The following is a 15109-nucleotide window of genomic DNA, read 5'->3' as shown; positions in this document are numbered from 1 at the left end:
CCCCTTATATAATTAAGAATGTAACTATCAATCAATAGAATTCATGATATACCTGAGTCAAAGTATTTTGAAAAATGCCTGATGATTGAGTACCCATCCTAGCGGCAAGTTGATACATGAGAGGAAGAAACTTATACGTCTCTAAATTATAAATATTTTGCTGAAAAATAAAGCATATAAATAAAAATATTAATGAATTTAATAAATCATAAAATGAAATATATAAACATCTTTCAAAATATATATATATAAATATCAAATTTTTTCAATTCAGTAAATACAGTAATAATATTTTTCACGACTTATAAATTATGTTAACATGATAATGTGATTAACCTTTAATGATAGATAGCTGCATCAGAGCAATATAAAAACACAAGTGATGTACGTATTTTACTAGCTGGTATTTTTTCAATCCATAATATCAAACAATAATCATTTTGATAATTATTAAATAATGAATATCATATTAAAAAAATAATTGATAAAAATTAATAACTAATTAAATAATGCTAAACACAGAAAAATTGCAGCTACAAAATTGATTACGAGTTTTACATAAAAGCCAATAAAAAAATTTACGAAAAATTTAAGTACTAGGGCAGTGGTTTACAAACTTTTCACAGACACAATATTTTTTTTTAATTAGGATTTTTTACCAACTCTAAAATCTAAGAAAAAGTATAACTGATTATAAATAGGATACAAAACAATTGAAACTCTTGTAATTAAATACAAGTGTTAAATTAATAAAGTTCATTAATTTATTTGATATTAATTTCATAGTTATAGTTTAGACAAAGTAGGTATTTTGGGAGCCATAACACTAGGATAAATTATACTATTAAACAGTCTTGATATTTAAGTGTCGATTTTAACAGATTTGCTTAATTATTTTTATCTAGAAATAGGGATTACACTAGGCTCAATTTGAGTTATTTTCAATTAAAATATCAAAATAGAGTAGTGTAATTTCTGACTTTTCATTCCCAAGACAGGTTTAAAATTTGAAAGGCACATTTAGAGAGAAAAAAATTAAGCATCAGAAATATGATTAATTTGGGCTTAAATCAGTTTTTTTTCAACTGCTTTTAAGTTTGGCTTTAAAAGTTATATAACAAAAAAATTAAGTCTAACTAAATTGTAAAAAATTTATTTTCCTTATTATAAGACCTAATGTTCTTTAATTACAGTTTAGAGTCAATGGCCATTGCAGCCCTTGTCTTAAGTTCAATACAACTTCTTTTTTTTAACTTTTGTGCTAGATTTTTTTAATGTGTAGTGAGCAATTCAGATTTTTCAAACACTAGACAATTTCATTAAAGTGAATTTAGATTTGTAAACATAAGAAACTAAACAAAAGCTTCTGAAGCAAGAATTTCAACTATATATGCAAAAGAAATTAACAGTTTTTCTTTTCTAATAAAAATATATATTTGAGTGTAAATGTATAAAACAATTTTCCTTAATCAGTATAAAATATTTGAATAAAAACAAATCTGTTATTGCAAAATAATTAATTAATTTTTAAAATGTCTAGTAATCACCTAAAATATTGTATATCCTCAGCGAGTTTTTAAATCTGGAAACAGCTTGAAATGCGTGTTTACGAAAACGAACACAATGCAAAATGCATGTTTACGGAAATTAATATTGCTAGTTACAAAAATAGAAATACCATTTGATTTTGTTTGTCAAACTTCTTTTAGAAGTATTTTTTCTTTCTTAAAATAATAAACTACTGAATATAAATAAATGTGTAATGTGATATCGTCAATTTGGACAAATCACTTGTAATATTTGACTAATATAGCCTTTTACTGAAAAGACTTTAAAGTCAAAAATTGTTTTTACATTCCCACAAGAGTCCATTGGGAGCCAGGGGTCATGGAAGTTAAGGCTTCATAATTTCTTGACCAATGGTTAAACAATTTGTTTTTAAATTCAACTCAAAAGGCGTTTTTTGCTGTGTCCTTTTCGTAAACACACATTTTGAACTATGTCCAGATTTTAAAACTTACCGACGATATAAAATTCACTATTAATCATTATTTATAAGCCTTTTAAAAAGTTTCAATTGTTTTTATAAATTGAACCTGTTAAAATAATTATAAAAACAGCATTAAATAAATGTATTTTTAAATGCTATTTTTAAACTATTTTATATTTAAATAAAACTTTTAAACTAACATACTTTTATAATTTGATTAATATAATCAGATTCTATGTTTTGAAACCAAAGAGAAATCAAACGAAAGATCCACAGGTCATGTTTTTCAGAACCTTTCAAACACTTCAAATAATGTATTACAGCTTTCTCTAGAAAGCTCTTTTTATCCATCTCCATGCTTTTCATCTCAGTTTGATCTATCTCATTTTGTCTGAGAAATATTAATTGCAATTTGCGTTGGCTGAAATAAAAAAATTAAAGGTTACAAATTATTAACTAAACAGTTTAAACAGAAAATAAATGATAAACCAATAAATAGAATAAAAAATTTTAATTTTTTTTTCATATACATAATTTAATAGAAATGAAAAACGATAAAACGATTGATAGACTTGTATGTAGAAAAGAACAAAACATGCAAAAAATAGCATTAAATCTTAATGCAAGAATGGATCAAATACGTAATGATACAGTGGACACTACAAAAATAAATTTTACAAAATTGCAATGAGTAATTTTCATTTTTATGAAATAAGAAGTTTCTACTAGTCTCCCTCTTTAAAATAGCACCATAAACTTTGTTTACCTTTTTAAAGTGAAGCTCTAAATTTAAGTTGTATATTCTTTTAAAGTTATAAAACACACTTAAAAAATGTAATTTAAAAATTTTGACCATAAAACTTTGATTTTTATGACATAAATAATTAACTATGTTGCACTTTAAAACAAATTATTTTTACTCTGGTGAAAATGTGAAGGGATCGTAATGACATAATGGACATTTAGTCAATTGTGGAACTTTAATTTTAATGAGATAAATAGTTTCTTGTCATGCTACAATAAGACCGTTAAAATTATGAGACATTTTTAAAGAAACAACTTACTCTTCAGTATTTTCACTTAATCTTAATTCTTTAGCTTTTTCTTTTGATGAAATCATCAACTCCTGTTTCGTTTGATATGCCGTTGACTTTTGATAATTAATAATACTTTGATACTGAGCATCAGAGAAACGAGCAACTGCTAAGTATGCATCACATAAAGTGGAATTATATTTGTCACTTTTATTAGTCACCTCCTGAAGTACATCAACAGCCTATAAGTAAAACAGAAACAAAATAATTCAATTAAGCATTTAACTACTATCAATATTTAACAACAAAAGTAAATTAAAGTAAATAAAAAATCCACAACTATTTTTTAAAACAAAACTTACACAAATTTACGTGTCTAAAATTAGAAAAATATAAAACCAACATAATGGCAAATTAAATAAAACATAATTTAATGTTGAGAGAAAATGTAACTAACTTTTTTCGACGAATTGAGATCTCTGACCTCTAAAGTATAGGGGGTAGCCGCAATCTGGGTAATATGGTCCCCATTGTTTGATCAGGAGAGAGGTCCAAAGTTTGAACCTCTTAATGTTAATTTCACTTTCTGCATATTTCGCCATAAATCGAGAACTTTTTAAACGAATTGAAAACATTTTGCATGCAATTATAAAATTTGTTCATCCACAAAGACACTTTCCACACTTATTTCTAGAAATTCTCGATAGGTCTTTAGATACAGTAGGGAATTGATTATCCGGAACGATCGGGATCATCGCTATTCCTGATAACTGATTTTTCCAGTTTTCTGAATCGCTACAAAAAGCCGTTTTTTTACTGTTCAGCACAACTAAAAAAAATTTTTTTTAAATAATCTGAAAAAGAAAAAACGATGAAGTAATACACTAATGATTATTTCCAAAATGATGGTAAGGTAAACAACTTCTTTCAAAATAGAAAGAAAAATCCTATGAGGAAAAAAAATAAATTTTTTTTTAGAAAATGGCGGGAAAATTTATCGAATTTCGTTCCGGTTTTCTGATTCCCGGATAACGGGTTCTGTACTGTATTTAGAAATAATTTATTAGTTTCATGGGTAGTCAAATCCATGTCTTTAGCTACTGTCTCAACAACAAATGCTTCAATAACCATCTGTTTTATTCTGTTAAATGATGAAAATGGATCATAACCTTAAATAGGTCTTTAAAATATGAAACAAAAACTATACTTTACTTTTTCTAAATAATCTCTCATAATAACAGAGGAATTTTCGCAGCAAGTTTCAGCTAACCATCTTCCTCGTAAGGTTAGAGCTTCACCATAGCTCATAACAAAACCAGAATTTTCCTTGGCAAACTGCAAGATGAAATACTATTAAATACTTTATTAACAACAGCATATAAGTTAGCTACAAAACCTGCTAAACGCTTTTTTGACGAAACAAAAATATATAATAATAAAATACATTACAAATAATGCTTGTTAACAAACTGCTTTAAAGATTAAACAAACGTAAAGACATTAAGACAAATTTAAAAGATGATCATATTAAATCCGAACAAAAATTTTAAACAATAATTTTACCTTAGTTATTTCCAAAAAGCAGTAACCAAATTTTGCATCTTTAGTTACAAACAAATATAAGCAGGAACTGTTATAATTGAACAATTATAATAGTTTTCAAGGTAGGTATTTTAAACAAAATAAATAGGTGAAAATTGAGCCTTGACTCAATACAAATGTAAATTAAATATAAGTAAATCATAATAAACATTCATGATCAAAAAATATGTAATTACTTTGCTTTTTAGTTTTGTTGCTTTAAAGATTTGCTTATTAATGGAAAATAAGGTTATTCTATGTTTTCAAAAAAAGACATTTTAAAGCACAGGCCATCAGAACACTTCAAGATTATGGAAACCAGATTAATCTAAGGTGAAATGTTCGAGAAAAAATTAATGCTTCAAATCAATGATTGAATTTAAAAAAACTTGCAAGTCACCACAGTTTAAGGCAAAGAAGTCAAGCAAAAGAATCGTATTAGTAAAACAGCATTCAAGACACAGCACATTTTGGGCCAGGAGACTCATTAAGATTAAGGCATCACAATTTTGTAACTAATGGCAACATTGCCCACAGATTGCCTTTACTTTCCAGACAAGCTGGATTGATCAAATGCTATGTAAGCTCCAAGATAATGACAATTTAATGCCTTTAACCGTTTGAGCTCTCGCAGCCCATAAACAACCTTAAAATATAGAAAGTAAAAGAAAATTTATTAGTTAAATAAATAAAAATAAGCTGTGGAATAAAANAGATTGCCTTTACTTTCCAGACAAGCTGGATTGATCAAATGCTATGTAAGCTCCAAGATAATGACAATTTAATGCCTTTAACCGTTTGAGCTCTCGCAGCCCATAAACAACCTTAAAATATAGAAAGCAAATGAAATTTTAATGAGTAAAATGAAATAAAAATTTATTAGTTAAATAAATAAAAATAAGCTGTGGAATAAAAAAAAATTGCTCAAGTTTTTAACTACAATTAAAAATTTGATAAATAAGAAATTTATTAAAAAAATAATAAGATACACTGATATAAGCTTAAGCTTAGAAGCAAATAATTTTGGGTTAAGAAAAATTTTGAACTGTTAAAAGTTTCAGAACTAGAAAAAACATAATTTATAAAAAAGTTTTTTTTAAAAACCTGAATTTTTTTTCAACAAATTTAATTTTTTAAAAATTAAATCATTAATAAAATACCTTTTCCATATATTTCAATGAAGATTTTAAAATTTTGTTGGCAATACTATATTCTTTTTTAGTCCAAACAGTTTTTGCGTCTTCTACCTGCCACTGCAAAATTTCTTCCTCGTCTGATCCAGGAAGACATCTAAGCATATTGATAGCTTTTGCAGCAACCTGCAAGACAAAGTGAAATATTGAAACTTTGACTATGGAATAGCAATTTAAAACGAAAAAATATAAGATCATTTAAGACATAGTAAAAGACATCAAAGACATAGTAAAAGACTCAATAATATTCTAAAGCTTTAAAAAACTACTATTTTACTTCAAGATTTATGATTAATAAAATTATGATAAAATTATTAGATTTATGATTAGTAAATAATAATTTTCTTATTAAATACTTAATAAAAATAACACTTTAAGAATTCAAAATCAAAATTTAAATTTTCAAGAGCATGTAATTTAAACATACTTCGAGATGACGTTCTTCACGAGCTCTGACTACATAACCATCTAAAAGAGACTTGAGTTCCGATATTATAATATTTCTACCTTGCAACTGTTTATCTAAGTTTACATCCACAAGGTGTTTCAAAAGTATGCATTTCAACCAGGAAACAGGTTCCACAAATTCAAAATAATCATATGGCATGCTATCTTGTAAAGACCAAATTTTAAGAAGGTTCTTCAAAGAATCAACACTAAAAAGAAAAAATATATAATTGAGAAGTATGTTTTCATTTGACATAAAATTATTTTAGTTAATCTTTCAAGAATCAGAAGAGAAATTTTTCACCTTTTTAGCTGGAGGTTTTGCTGTATAACAAAGGTTTATTTTTATGTTACTTGTAACAACAGGAATAACATTTGCTACTCTCTTATTCAGAAGGTGGAAAATTCCTCGGAATTTTACTCAGTGACTTAAAGCTTAATGGAAAGGGGGGAGAATTCATAAAAATTTCGATTTTAGTCATTTTCAGTTTTCATGACATAAATTTCGTGAAATATAAAATAAATGAATCCTTATTAAATACTACTTTAATTATCTATTAGTTAAATAAATTAAAATAAGCTATGGCATGAAAAAAATTTGCTCACGTTTTCAATTCAATTAAAAAATTCGATAAATAAGAATTTTTTTAAAAATTACACTGATATAATTATTACACTGATAAAAGCTTAAATTTTGCAGTAAATAATTTTGGGCAAAGAAATGTTAAAACATTTGTTACTCTCGTATTTAGAGGGTGGGCAAATTCATCATAATTTTATTCAGTAGATTTTACTCAATAGAAAGGGGGGGAAATTCATATAAATTTCAAATTAAGTCATTCTCAATTTTCGTGAAAAGAAATTTTGTGAAATATATAATAAATGAATTCCTATTAAATACTACCTTAAATGAATACAAATTCAACGAACATACATAGTAAAATTTTCCCCAAATTCTGAAATTTATACAGTAAATTAACTGTCGCTAATATGAAAGAATAATAGAAATTTATTAAATCTTTATAATTGAATATGGAGCTAATTAAAGAATAAAACAATTCATACTTTGATTGAGCTTTGGAAAAATCTTCTAAAACAGAGACCATCTGAACATGGCTAAGGACTGGTAAAATATTTCTTGTGGCTTCCAAACTTGTATGTTTCAAGCAATCAAATTGTGTTTGTCTGCAAAATAAAATAATAATAACTAAGCTATAGTTTTAATTGAATTTGAATAAAAATGTATGTGATTAACTAAAAAATCAAAACTTACAATGCTAAATCCATAAAGTTCTCAAACATACTAATATTATCTACAACAAGATTCTGTTGACTTTTATAAAAATATTCTTGAAAACCATGTGAAGAACTGAAAATAAAAAATTATATTATTATATTTTAATAAATATTAAACAGAATTGTGATAACAAAAATACTATAATAACACTAAACAATAAATTGAAACAGTTTTTATTCCTTTACAGGAAACTTTATGATCCTGCTTAAACAAAACATATTTAACAACACTTTTAACATTAACATCATTTAAAAGTCAACATTTGACAAAAACAAAAACATTTATCGAAATTAAAATAACACATCATGCACCATTTTTGAAGAAAACTCGCCTAGCTTTCGTGAATTTTCGAATTTCTGGGTTTCAAAGGTACCTAGAACCTTGAAAAGATAGAAGTGTGATAATTGCAAAATTAGTCATGGTTTTCATTGTCAATGAAAGTGTCTTTCAATTGCCTGTTAAGTTGTTATTGCATGCTGCGAAAATAGAGTAAGTGGCCAAGCCAAAATGTTGGTTTTGGAGTAAATGGTTAGTGCATGATATAAAAAAGCTACTTACAAATTCGTCATTTTCAGTTAAAAAATTTACCAACAGTCAAATTTGCTAACAACCAAAGCGAAAAAGGATTGCAATATTAGCTCATTAAAATCAAGTGTTTGTAAGAAACGGGTTCATGAAAAAATCCTAAAGGTTCATTCAAAGTTACTAAATTATAAATATAGCACTTACTTTATTTGTTTAATATTTCGGTACAATACAAAGGAAGTTAGTTAATTTGCTTTGAACAGTCTTAATGTCTCTTTGTTGTTATTCTTCTTCTTCTCATTGGCACGGCAGCCCAGGATGGGCCTTGGCCTTCTCAACAAGCCTATGCCAAGACATTCTTCCCTTAGCCAAGATTCTCCAGTTTATTATCTTTAAAACCTGTAGGTCTTTTTCAAGGCAGTCTAAAAATCTTAGGCTTGGTCGTCCTCTTTTTCTTGTACCTGTTGGCCTGGCACTGAAAACTTTTTTGGTTGTCCTGCTATCCTCCATTCACATAATGTGGCCTGCTCATTTAATCCTTTGAATTTTGATTACTTTAATGACATCAGGTTCTTTATATGCTTTGTAAAGTGTTTGATCTTCTAAACCAGGTACCGTTTTTACTTATTCCACCAAAAATGCTTCGCAGTATTTTCTCTCTCAAGTCTAGCTATTATATTTTTGTTGTGCTATTGCTCTTCATAAAATTAATGGTGCAAAAAACATCGTCCTTTGTAGCCCTGCTTTCGAAAAAAGTTCAAACGTTTGCTGGATTTATGGCTCATCACTAACATTCAGTTGTCTTCAAAATGTTAAACAAATTTTCATGGCTCTTTAATGGTGAGTTCAACTGTATAGATTTTTCATCTATAGTACAATGTTCATGTTGTACAGCATTATTATATAATGATTATAACATTAATATGAATTGTACAGTATAAATACATAATCAAGTTACCTTTCAATAATTGGCGAATTCCATTGCCCCATCCTCCAAGCTGCTTCACTTTGATATTCAACTACTTGAGCTGGAATTTCTTCTGAATTTAGAGAATGGATACAATTCTGAAGAACTGAATTCAAATGACTTTTTTGCAAAGCCTAAAAATAAATTTTAAAAAGCAAAAAATTTATACTTACAACAGTTAGAAAAAATAATTTTTTTAAAGGCAATTTTCAGAAAATATTATATGAAGTTTCTTTGGAATTTCATTGGAACATTCATTATAAATTTATCACAAAAATTAATAATAAGCTATTAAAGTTCATAAACATACAACGGAAGATTTTATAACATAACAACACAGAATATAAATCTCCATTTAATTTTATTATTAGGAAAAATGTATAGCTATATCTCTATTTATAATTTTGCTATATTTTTACAATATTGCAGTAAAATAATTTTATAAAATAATTCGAATTACTAAATAAATAATAGATTACTGATAGGACCTAAATAATATTATTGATTTAAAAATCATTATTGATTTTTTTAAAAAAAATCTTTTCCTTTAAAACCTGTAATAAATTCACTGTGAAACACCATTTGAGAACCTATATTTTATTGTACCAAATTATTCAAAAATTCACTAAGTGAAAGAGCCGACCGTCCTGTGTAAGTCAGGGAACTGGCCTTGCATCAGAAAGGTTCAGAGTTCGAATCCTGGGCAAGGCATGGATGTTCTTTCCTTCTCTGTACTATCTGTCCTTACTGTAGGAGCAACGTTGGCCCACCTAATATGGAGCCTCTGTTAGAGTGGCCAACAAATCGGCCCTTCAGATGCCTGTATGACAAAAGGTCATTCTCCAGGGAGGCTTTGAAAAAAGAAAAAAAAACTAAGTGAAAGATATCATACCTGAAGAACTTCTAAATTTGCACAGTTCATATCACTAATTTTCAGCAGTCCATCAAAATTTTTCTCTACGAAATAACTATGCTTCAAAATAGCTTGGCTATCATGTGCAACAACTTCACAACCACTAATGGCATCAGAATCTCCAATATTTGAATATGTGTCAAGCAATATATCATATATTAGATGAGCTTTATCTTTCCCTTGAGACCCAATGTAAGACAATGGGGAAAATTCTAAACTTCCTGACGAATCTGAGTGGTCAACTGATTCAGAATTTCTATTTTTCTCCCTAGAATAAAGAGAAAAATAAATTGATTTTTAAAAACTGTAAATAACACAGTAATCCTAGTTATGATCAATATGAGAAATTATTCAGGTATCTAGTATTCATAAAGACATTACACTAATCATCAAAGGAGTCTGAAACTTAATTTTATGAGCAGGTTTACCTCTGGAGTTCATAAAACAGAAAGCTCCCTTACATCATTCTGTGCAGGACAGTGTTGTGGTAACTGTTAAATTTTTTTGCTACACTTTTATTTTTGATCTATCTTAATTGTCAGAAAATAAATTCAGGTTAGAGAAACGTCAGAAACCATAAAGTCATAAAATGATAACTAAATAATCAATAAGCAATAAAATAGTCAATAAGTAACTACGAAAAATCAATAAAATTCTATTATTGTATATTACTTAATGAATACTTATCTTACAAAAATTTAATTAAAGACAAAATAATTGCTGAAGAAAAATATGATTAAAAAACTCAGATACCTAACGAGATATATCTTTAAAAAGCTTTGAATTTTAAACGTTGTAAACATGTTATACAAAAAAGAAAAGCCTTTTCAAATAAAAATATTACAAGCATAGATTTTTTAAATTAACCTTCATAACAAACAATAAGTTTAAGCAATAAATAGTAACAATTTAAAAGTTTGCTTTTTTTGAAGCAAAGTTGTTTGTCACAAAGTTTGTAATTTTGAAGCAATAAGTATCCAGTTTATAAATATATGATAAATCATGTATCCAAAAAACTACAAACTAAAAATGACAAATTTATGTTATTTTTGTAAAACACAACAAAATATGTTTTACAAAAATAAATATCAAAACAAGATGTGAAAGGAGAGAATTAACTTCAAAAAAAGAGGAAGAAATCAGGTTAAAATTGGGCATTTTATTTTTCCAGCGTATAGAAATAAAAAGATAAGAACCTCATTGAGTTGCACCAAAGTTCAGTATAAAGTATTGCTGTGAAATATGCTGAACAATATTGAGCTGCTTGAGCCACTTCTAAGAAGCTAATTTCTATCCAAAGATCCTTCATTACATTACGCTCTGAGTTGGATCTAAAAAAAATTCATACATACGTTTAAACATTTTTAAATATTAGTTTAATCTGGAAAAGCTTCATTTCGCATTGAATTGCACCATTAATAATCTTATTATAATGAAAACAATAAAACAATTAGTACATAACTGTTCAAATAATCATTGCTGGATCATACAGAAAGCTTAACTCAATAATGATAATTATCAAAATAAATCATTCAAATACAGCCTATTTAAAATTTTTCTTATTTTTATTCCAAGCAAATAAATGAAGCTTGCAAATAAAAGTAATACAAGAATAAATACATAAAATACATATTTAAAGTGCTTAAAGAAAGGGAAAGTGGATTTGCATATTTCAGTAGTAATTTATACATTGTTTCTGTAAAAAATTCATGCAATCATCTAATTTAAAACATTCAAGAACTGTTATGCTCTCAATTACAGGGTATCTGCTACATTTTAGATTTTCAAATTCATGACTTTTCATNAACTAAAAAAAAAAAAAAAAAAAAAAGAAAAAAAGAGAAGTAGTAGTACAAATTTTAATACAAAAAATCCCTTTTCTTTCTGCATTGATCGAAATTTATTGAAATTGCATTAATGAAATTGATCGAAATTTTTTAAGAAAAATTAAACAATGGGTGATTTTTGTAACTCAGAGCAAGTGGATTGCATTCACAATCGTTTCAATTTTTAAATTGTAAAAATTATTCGAGTGCTGTTATTCGTAACAGTCCAAACAAACTATATGACTTATTTTTTTATTTTGTATATAAGCTGGGGATAGCTCCACTGTCTAGTGTTGAAACCAAATGAGCTTTTGAAACTCTTTCCATACATAAAAACTTCATCATACACATTTTTTTGGTTAATTTAAATTAGAGGTGAATAACGATTCAGCAATAAGAAAGAATAAATTAATCCAATTAGGTTTAATAGATTATTTCAGAGCCGTCACTAATAATATCACTGGATTACAAAAACAGCCGCCTTTTAAAATCAAATCTGAAAAAACATAATTATAACAATTAAACCTTTCATTTTATAGAATCATAATCGTTTATTAAAATCAAATTTTTACAGGCCACATAATTGAAATAATCAGACAATGTTTTTTCTTTCTATTAATTCATGTTTTGAAATATAAAAATACCAAATATCATTGTGCTTTCTACAAACAAAAAGAACAAAATTACAGGTGCAGAATACATTTTTTAAGTAAATTAAAGGGTGAGAGTTAAAAAATTATGAAACCAAGAGTGTAAAGGAATCTAAATGAAAACTATTGATACATTAAAAAGGCAATAGAATGCTTATTAATCATGTCAATAATCATCACTCATTCAGTAAGGTAAATCTATCCTCAATTACAGAAAAGCGCTAGATTTTAAAATGAATTTTACAGCAAAGAAAAGGAAATATTGAAAGCAATAAAAACTTATTAACTTTCAAACCATCTTAAATTTTTTTGATAATCTAACAAACATGGTAGTATTTTTAAACCCTCCTCTGAAATAAAAAATTTAGCTCATGAATTTAAATGTTAAATGTAGATTTTATATTTATACTAAGAAAATGTTTCCTAAGTTTAGACATTCCGGTTCACAAAATCACCTATCATTAAATAGAACATTCTCAGTTCAAATCTGAGTTTAATAGGCAATAGGCATTGCCCCAGTAGCAGAATTTTTTCGAGCTATCTGCGACTAATCTAATCTCTCTAGCATAAATACCTTTCTGCAAAATACTTTTAATTATAACAAAAATGTATGTTACTAATTGAAAGTAGCAAATACGCTGTGTTTACAAAAAAGACTATATAAAAATTTTTTAAATTGAATAAGTAATAATTTTTTATTCTAATATTATAGATAATATTGTTACATCTTGTTGGGAGAAAAACTCACAAATTATTTGTGAACTTTTCCAATTTATTCAATTTTGTAAATAATCATCACAATAAAAAAAGCAATTAAAAAATCATGAAATCCATAATAAATGTAAAAAAGATCGACGCCGAAATCACGTGAATCGGACTCCTAAAACATGTGTTTCGTTTCAAGATTAGGTTGTTGCAACAAATAATATCGTATAAATAATATCCGATTTAAAAACTATGGAGAAATCAATAGCAATAACAGTCAGAAATTCAATAGAATTATAGCCTTAAAAAGTACTCAAATGCACGATTTGAATTTTCCATATTGTTTGAAATATATCGGGATATTAAAAATAAACGTGAAAATCAATATCAATAACTGCCGAAAATACAATCGAAAAATTACATCGATTTACGATACTATCGGCGTACATTGAGCTTGTCAAAAAGTGATTATCTAAATGCATGATTCAAATATGTTTAAATTTTTGTAGAAAAGAAAACTGAATTTTTTTTATTTTTCCAAAGAAAAGTTTTTCTGCAAGAACTCAGTAACGTTCTGCGACAATGTCGCCGTGTCGCTGCTATTCTGCCACGGGGGGCGTTGCAATAAAATATTGTAATTATGTGGAGCATATTACAATAGTAACATGCTCCTTAGTTTTGTTTTCTGTTACATAGTGTTGTTTTCATAATGTAGTCAACATAGTGTTGTTTCTGCTAGAAATTAACAATATGAACTTCAAAAATATTGTCTATTGTCTACAGCATACAAAATAGCTTTAAACGTATAGTTTATTGTCAAAATAATAATAAGTAAGCAGTATTACAAGTGCAAATGAACTTTCCTGTTCAATTTTATTCATCAAAAGGTAGATAAAAATTTTCGAAAATAAACAATTGCCTAAGCATTAATAAACAATAGCCTGTAATACTCACCGTTGTTTTGGGTTCAACCACAGATAATGTAGTACAGACAACATTGTCCGTACTGATTGCTTAGAAAATTTAACATCTGCAGCTGGTGCTATAAAACAGAATAAAAGTTGTAGAATTTTACATTCTTAATTTATATGTTCAAGTATGTTAATATACACTATGTTAAGTATGTTTTATAAAATGCACATAATAGTTTCTAAAAAAATTGTAAAAACCTTTATGATTATTTAAAGTTTTATATAAAGATTTAGAGTTTGTAATAAAATAGTTAGATATGTTTCTTTACCTAACCTTCTAGATCTTCTAAGGGTAGGAAACCATATTCCGTCCTGATTGCTTTACTCAGGGATGAGATTAGCCAAAAGGCAAAAAAGCTGAATTTCCCTGATAGTAAATTTTAAGCAAGCGCAACCCTTTAATAATAAATTACAGACAGTTTAAGGTAATAAATAATGTGTTGACATACAATTGTGTTCTAATCTATTATTATATATGTGATTACATTGATACTTAACATTTAGTGAAAATAAAAATTACCTATTGAAAAAATAAAGCTGGAAATTATATTTTTCCTCAGTTCAGATAAGAGACAATTATTACTTGAAAAACTACCTGGTTTAGCAAATTAAAACTACTGAGAATACGCATTAATATTTCATTTCTCTTAATAAATACTGTTATGTGATTTATAGCAAATATATCAGTAATATTACTTTTTAAATTATATTGGAAAAAAAAAACTTTAACAATGGACCGAATCATTATGTTCATATTATGGTCTAATCTAACTAGAGCCCTCTGAAACATATCAATAACAGTGAAGTAGAAATCCTTAACATACAAAAATTGCTACTTTAGTTTGAAAAATTACATGACAATCAACAACTGTTTAGATAATTGTTTTTTTATTTCATAAGAATTTTGCATTTTATAGCATAAATAACAGCGATTATAAATAAAATTTTGATGATACGTTAATTAACTCTTTTTCCAAAAAAAAAAAAAAAAAATTAAAAAAAAAAAAAAA

At 26.7% G+C, this 15109-nt stretch overlaps 1 protein-coding gene across 3 annotated transcripts in view; it reads right to left on the bottom strand.

Annotated features, from left to right (window-relative positions):
• The window catches only part of LOC107442312 (serine-protein kinase ATM), an 88106-nt gene that overhangs the window by 17164 nt on the left and 55833 nt on the right, over positions 1 to 15109 (bottom strand). For all 3 annotated transcript variants that reach the window (XM_043051168.2, XM_043051170.2, XM_043051169.2), the window contains exons 38-49: positions 14083 to 14170; positions 11144 to 11278; positions 9927 to 10215; positions 9026 to 9168; positions 7519 to 7614; positions 7311 to 7430; positions 6226 to 6454; positions 5766 to 5924; positions 4237 to 4359; positions 3055 to 3266; positions 2195 to 2411; positions 53 to 160 (exon numbers count right to left, since the gene is read on the bottom strand). In XM_043051168.2, coding sequence (XP_042907102.1) covers positions 53 to 160; positions 2195 to 2411; positions 3055 to 3266; positions 4237 to 4359; positions 5766 to 5924; positions 6226 to 6454; positions 7311 to 7430; positions 7519 to 7614; positions 9026 to 9168; positions 9927 to 10215; positions 11144 to 11278; positions 14083 to 14170 — 1919 coding nt within the window. The remainder of the gene's footprint in view (positions 1 to 52; positions 161 to 2194; positions 2412 to 3054; positions 3267 to 4236; positions 4360 to 5765; positions 5925 to 6225; positions 6455 to 7310; positions 7431 to 7518; positions 7615 to 9025; positions 9169 to 9926; positions 10216 to 11143; positions 11279 to 14082; positions 14171 to 15109) is intronic.

This window comes from Parasteatoda tepidariorum, chromosome 9 (genome assembly GCF_043381705.1).
Source record: "Parasteatoda tepidariorum isolate YZ-2023 chromosome 9, CAS_Ptep_4.0, whole genome shotgun sequence".
Lineage (NCBI taxonomy): Eukaryota > Metazoa > Arthropoda > Arachnida > Araneae > Theridiidae > Parasteatoda > Parasteatoda tepidariorum.
Note: the sequence above shows the minus strand (reverse complement) of the source record. Positions and strands in the feature narration are given on the sequence as shown.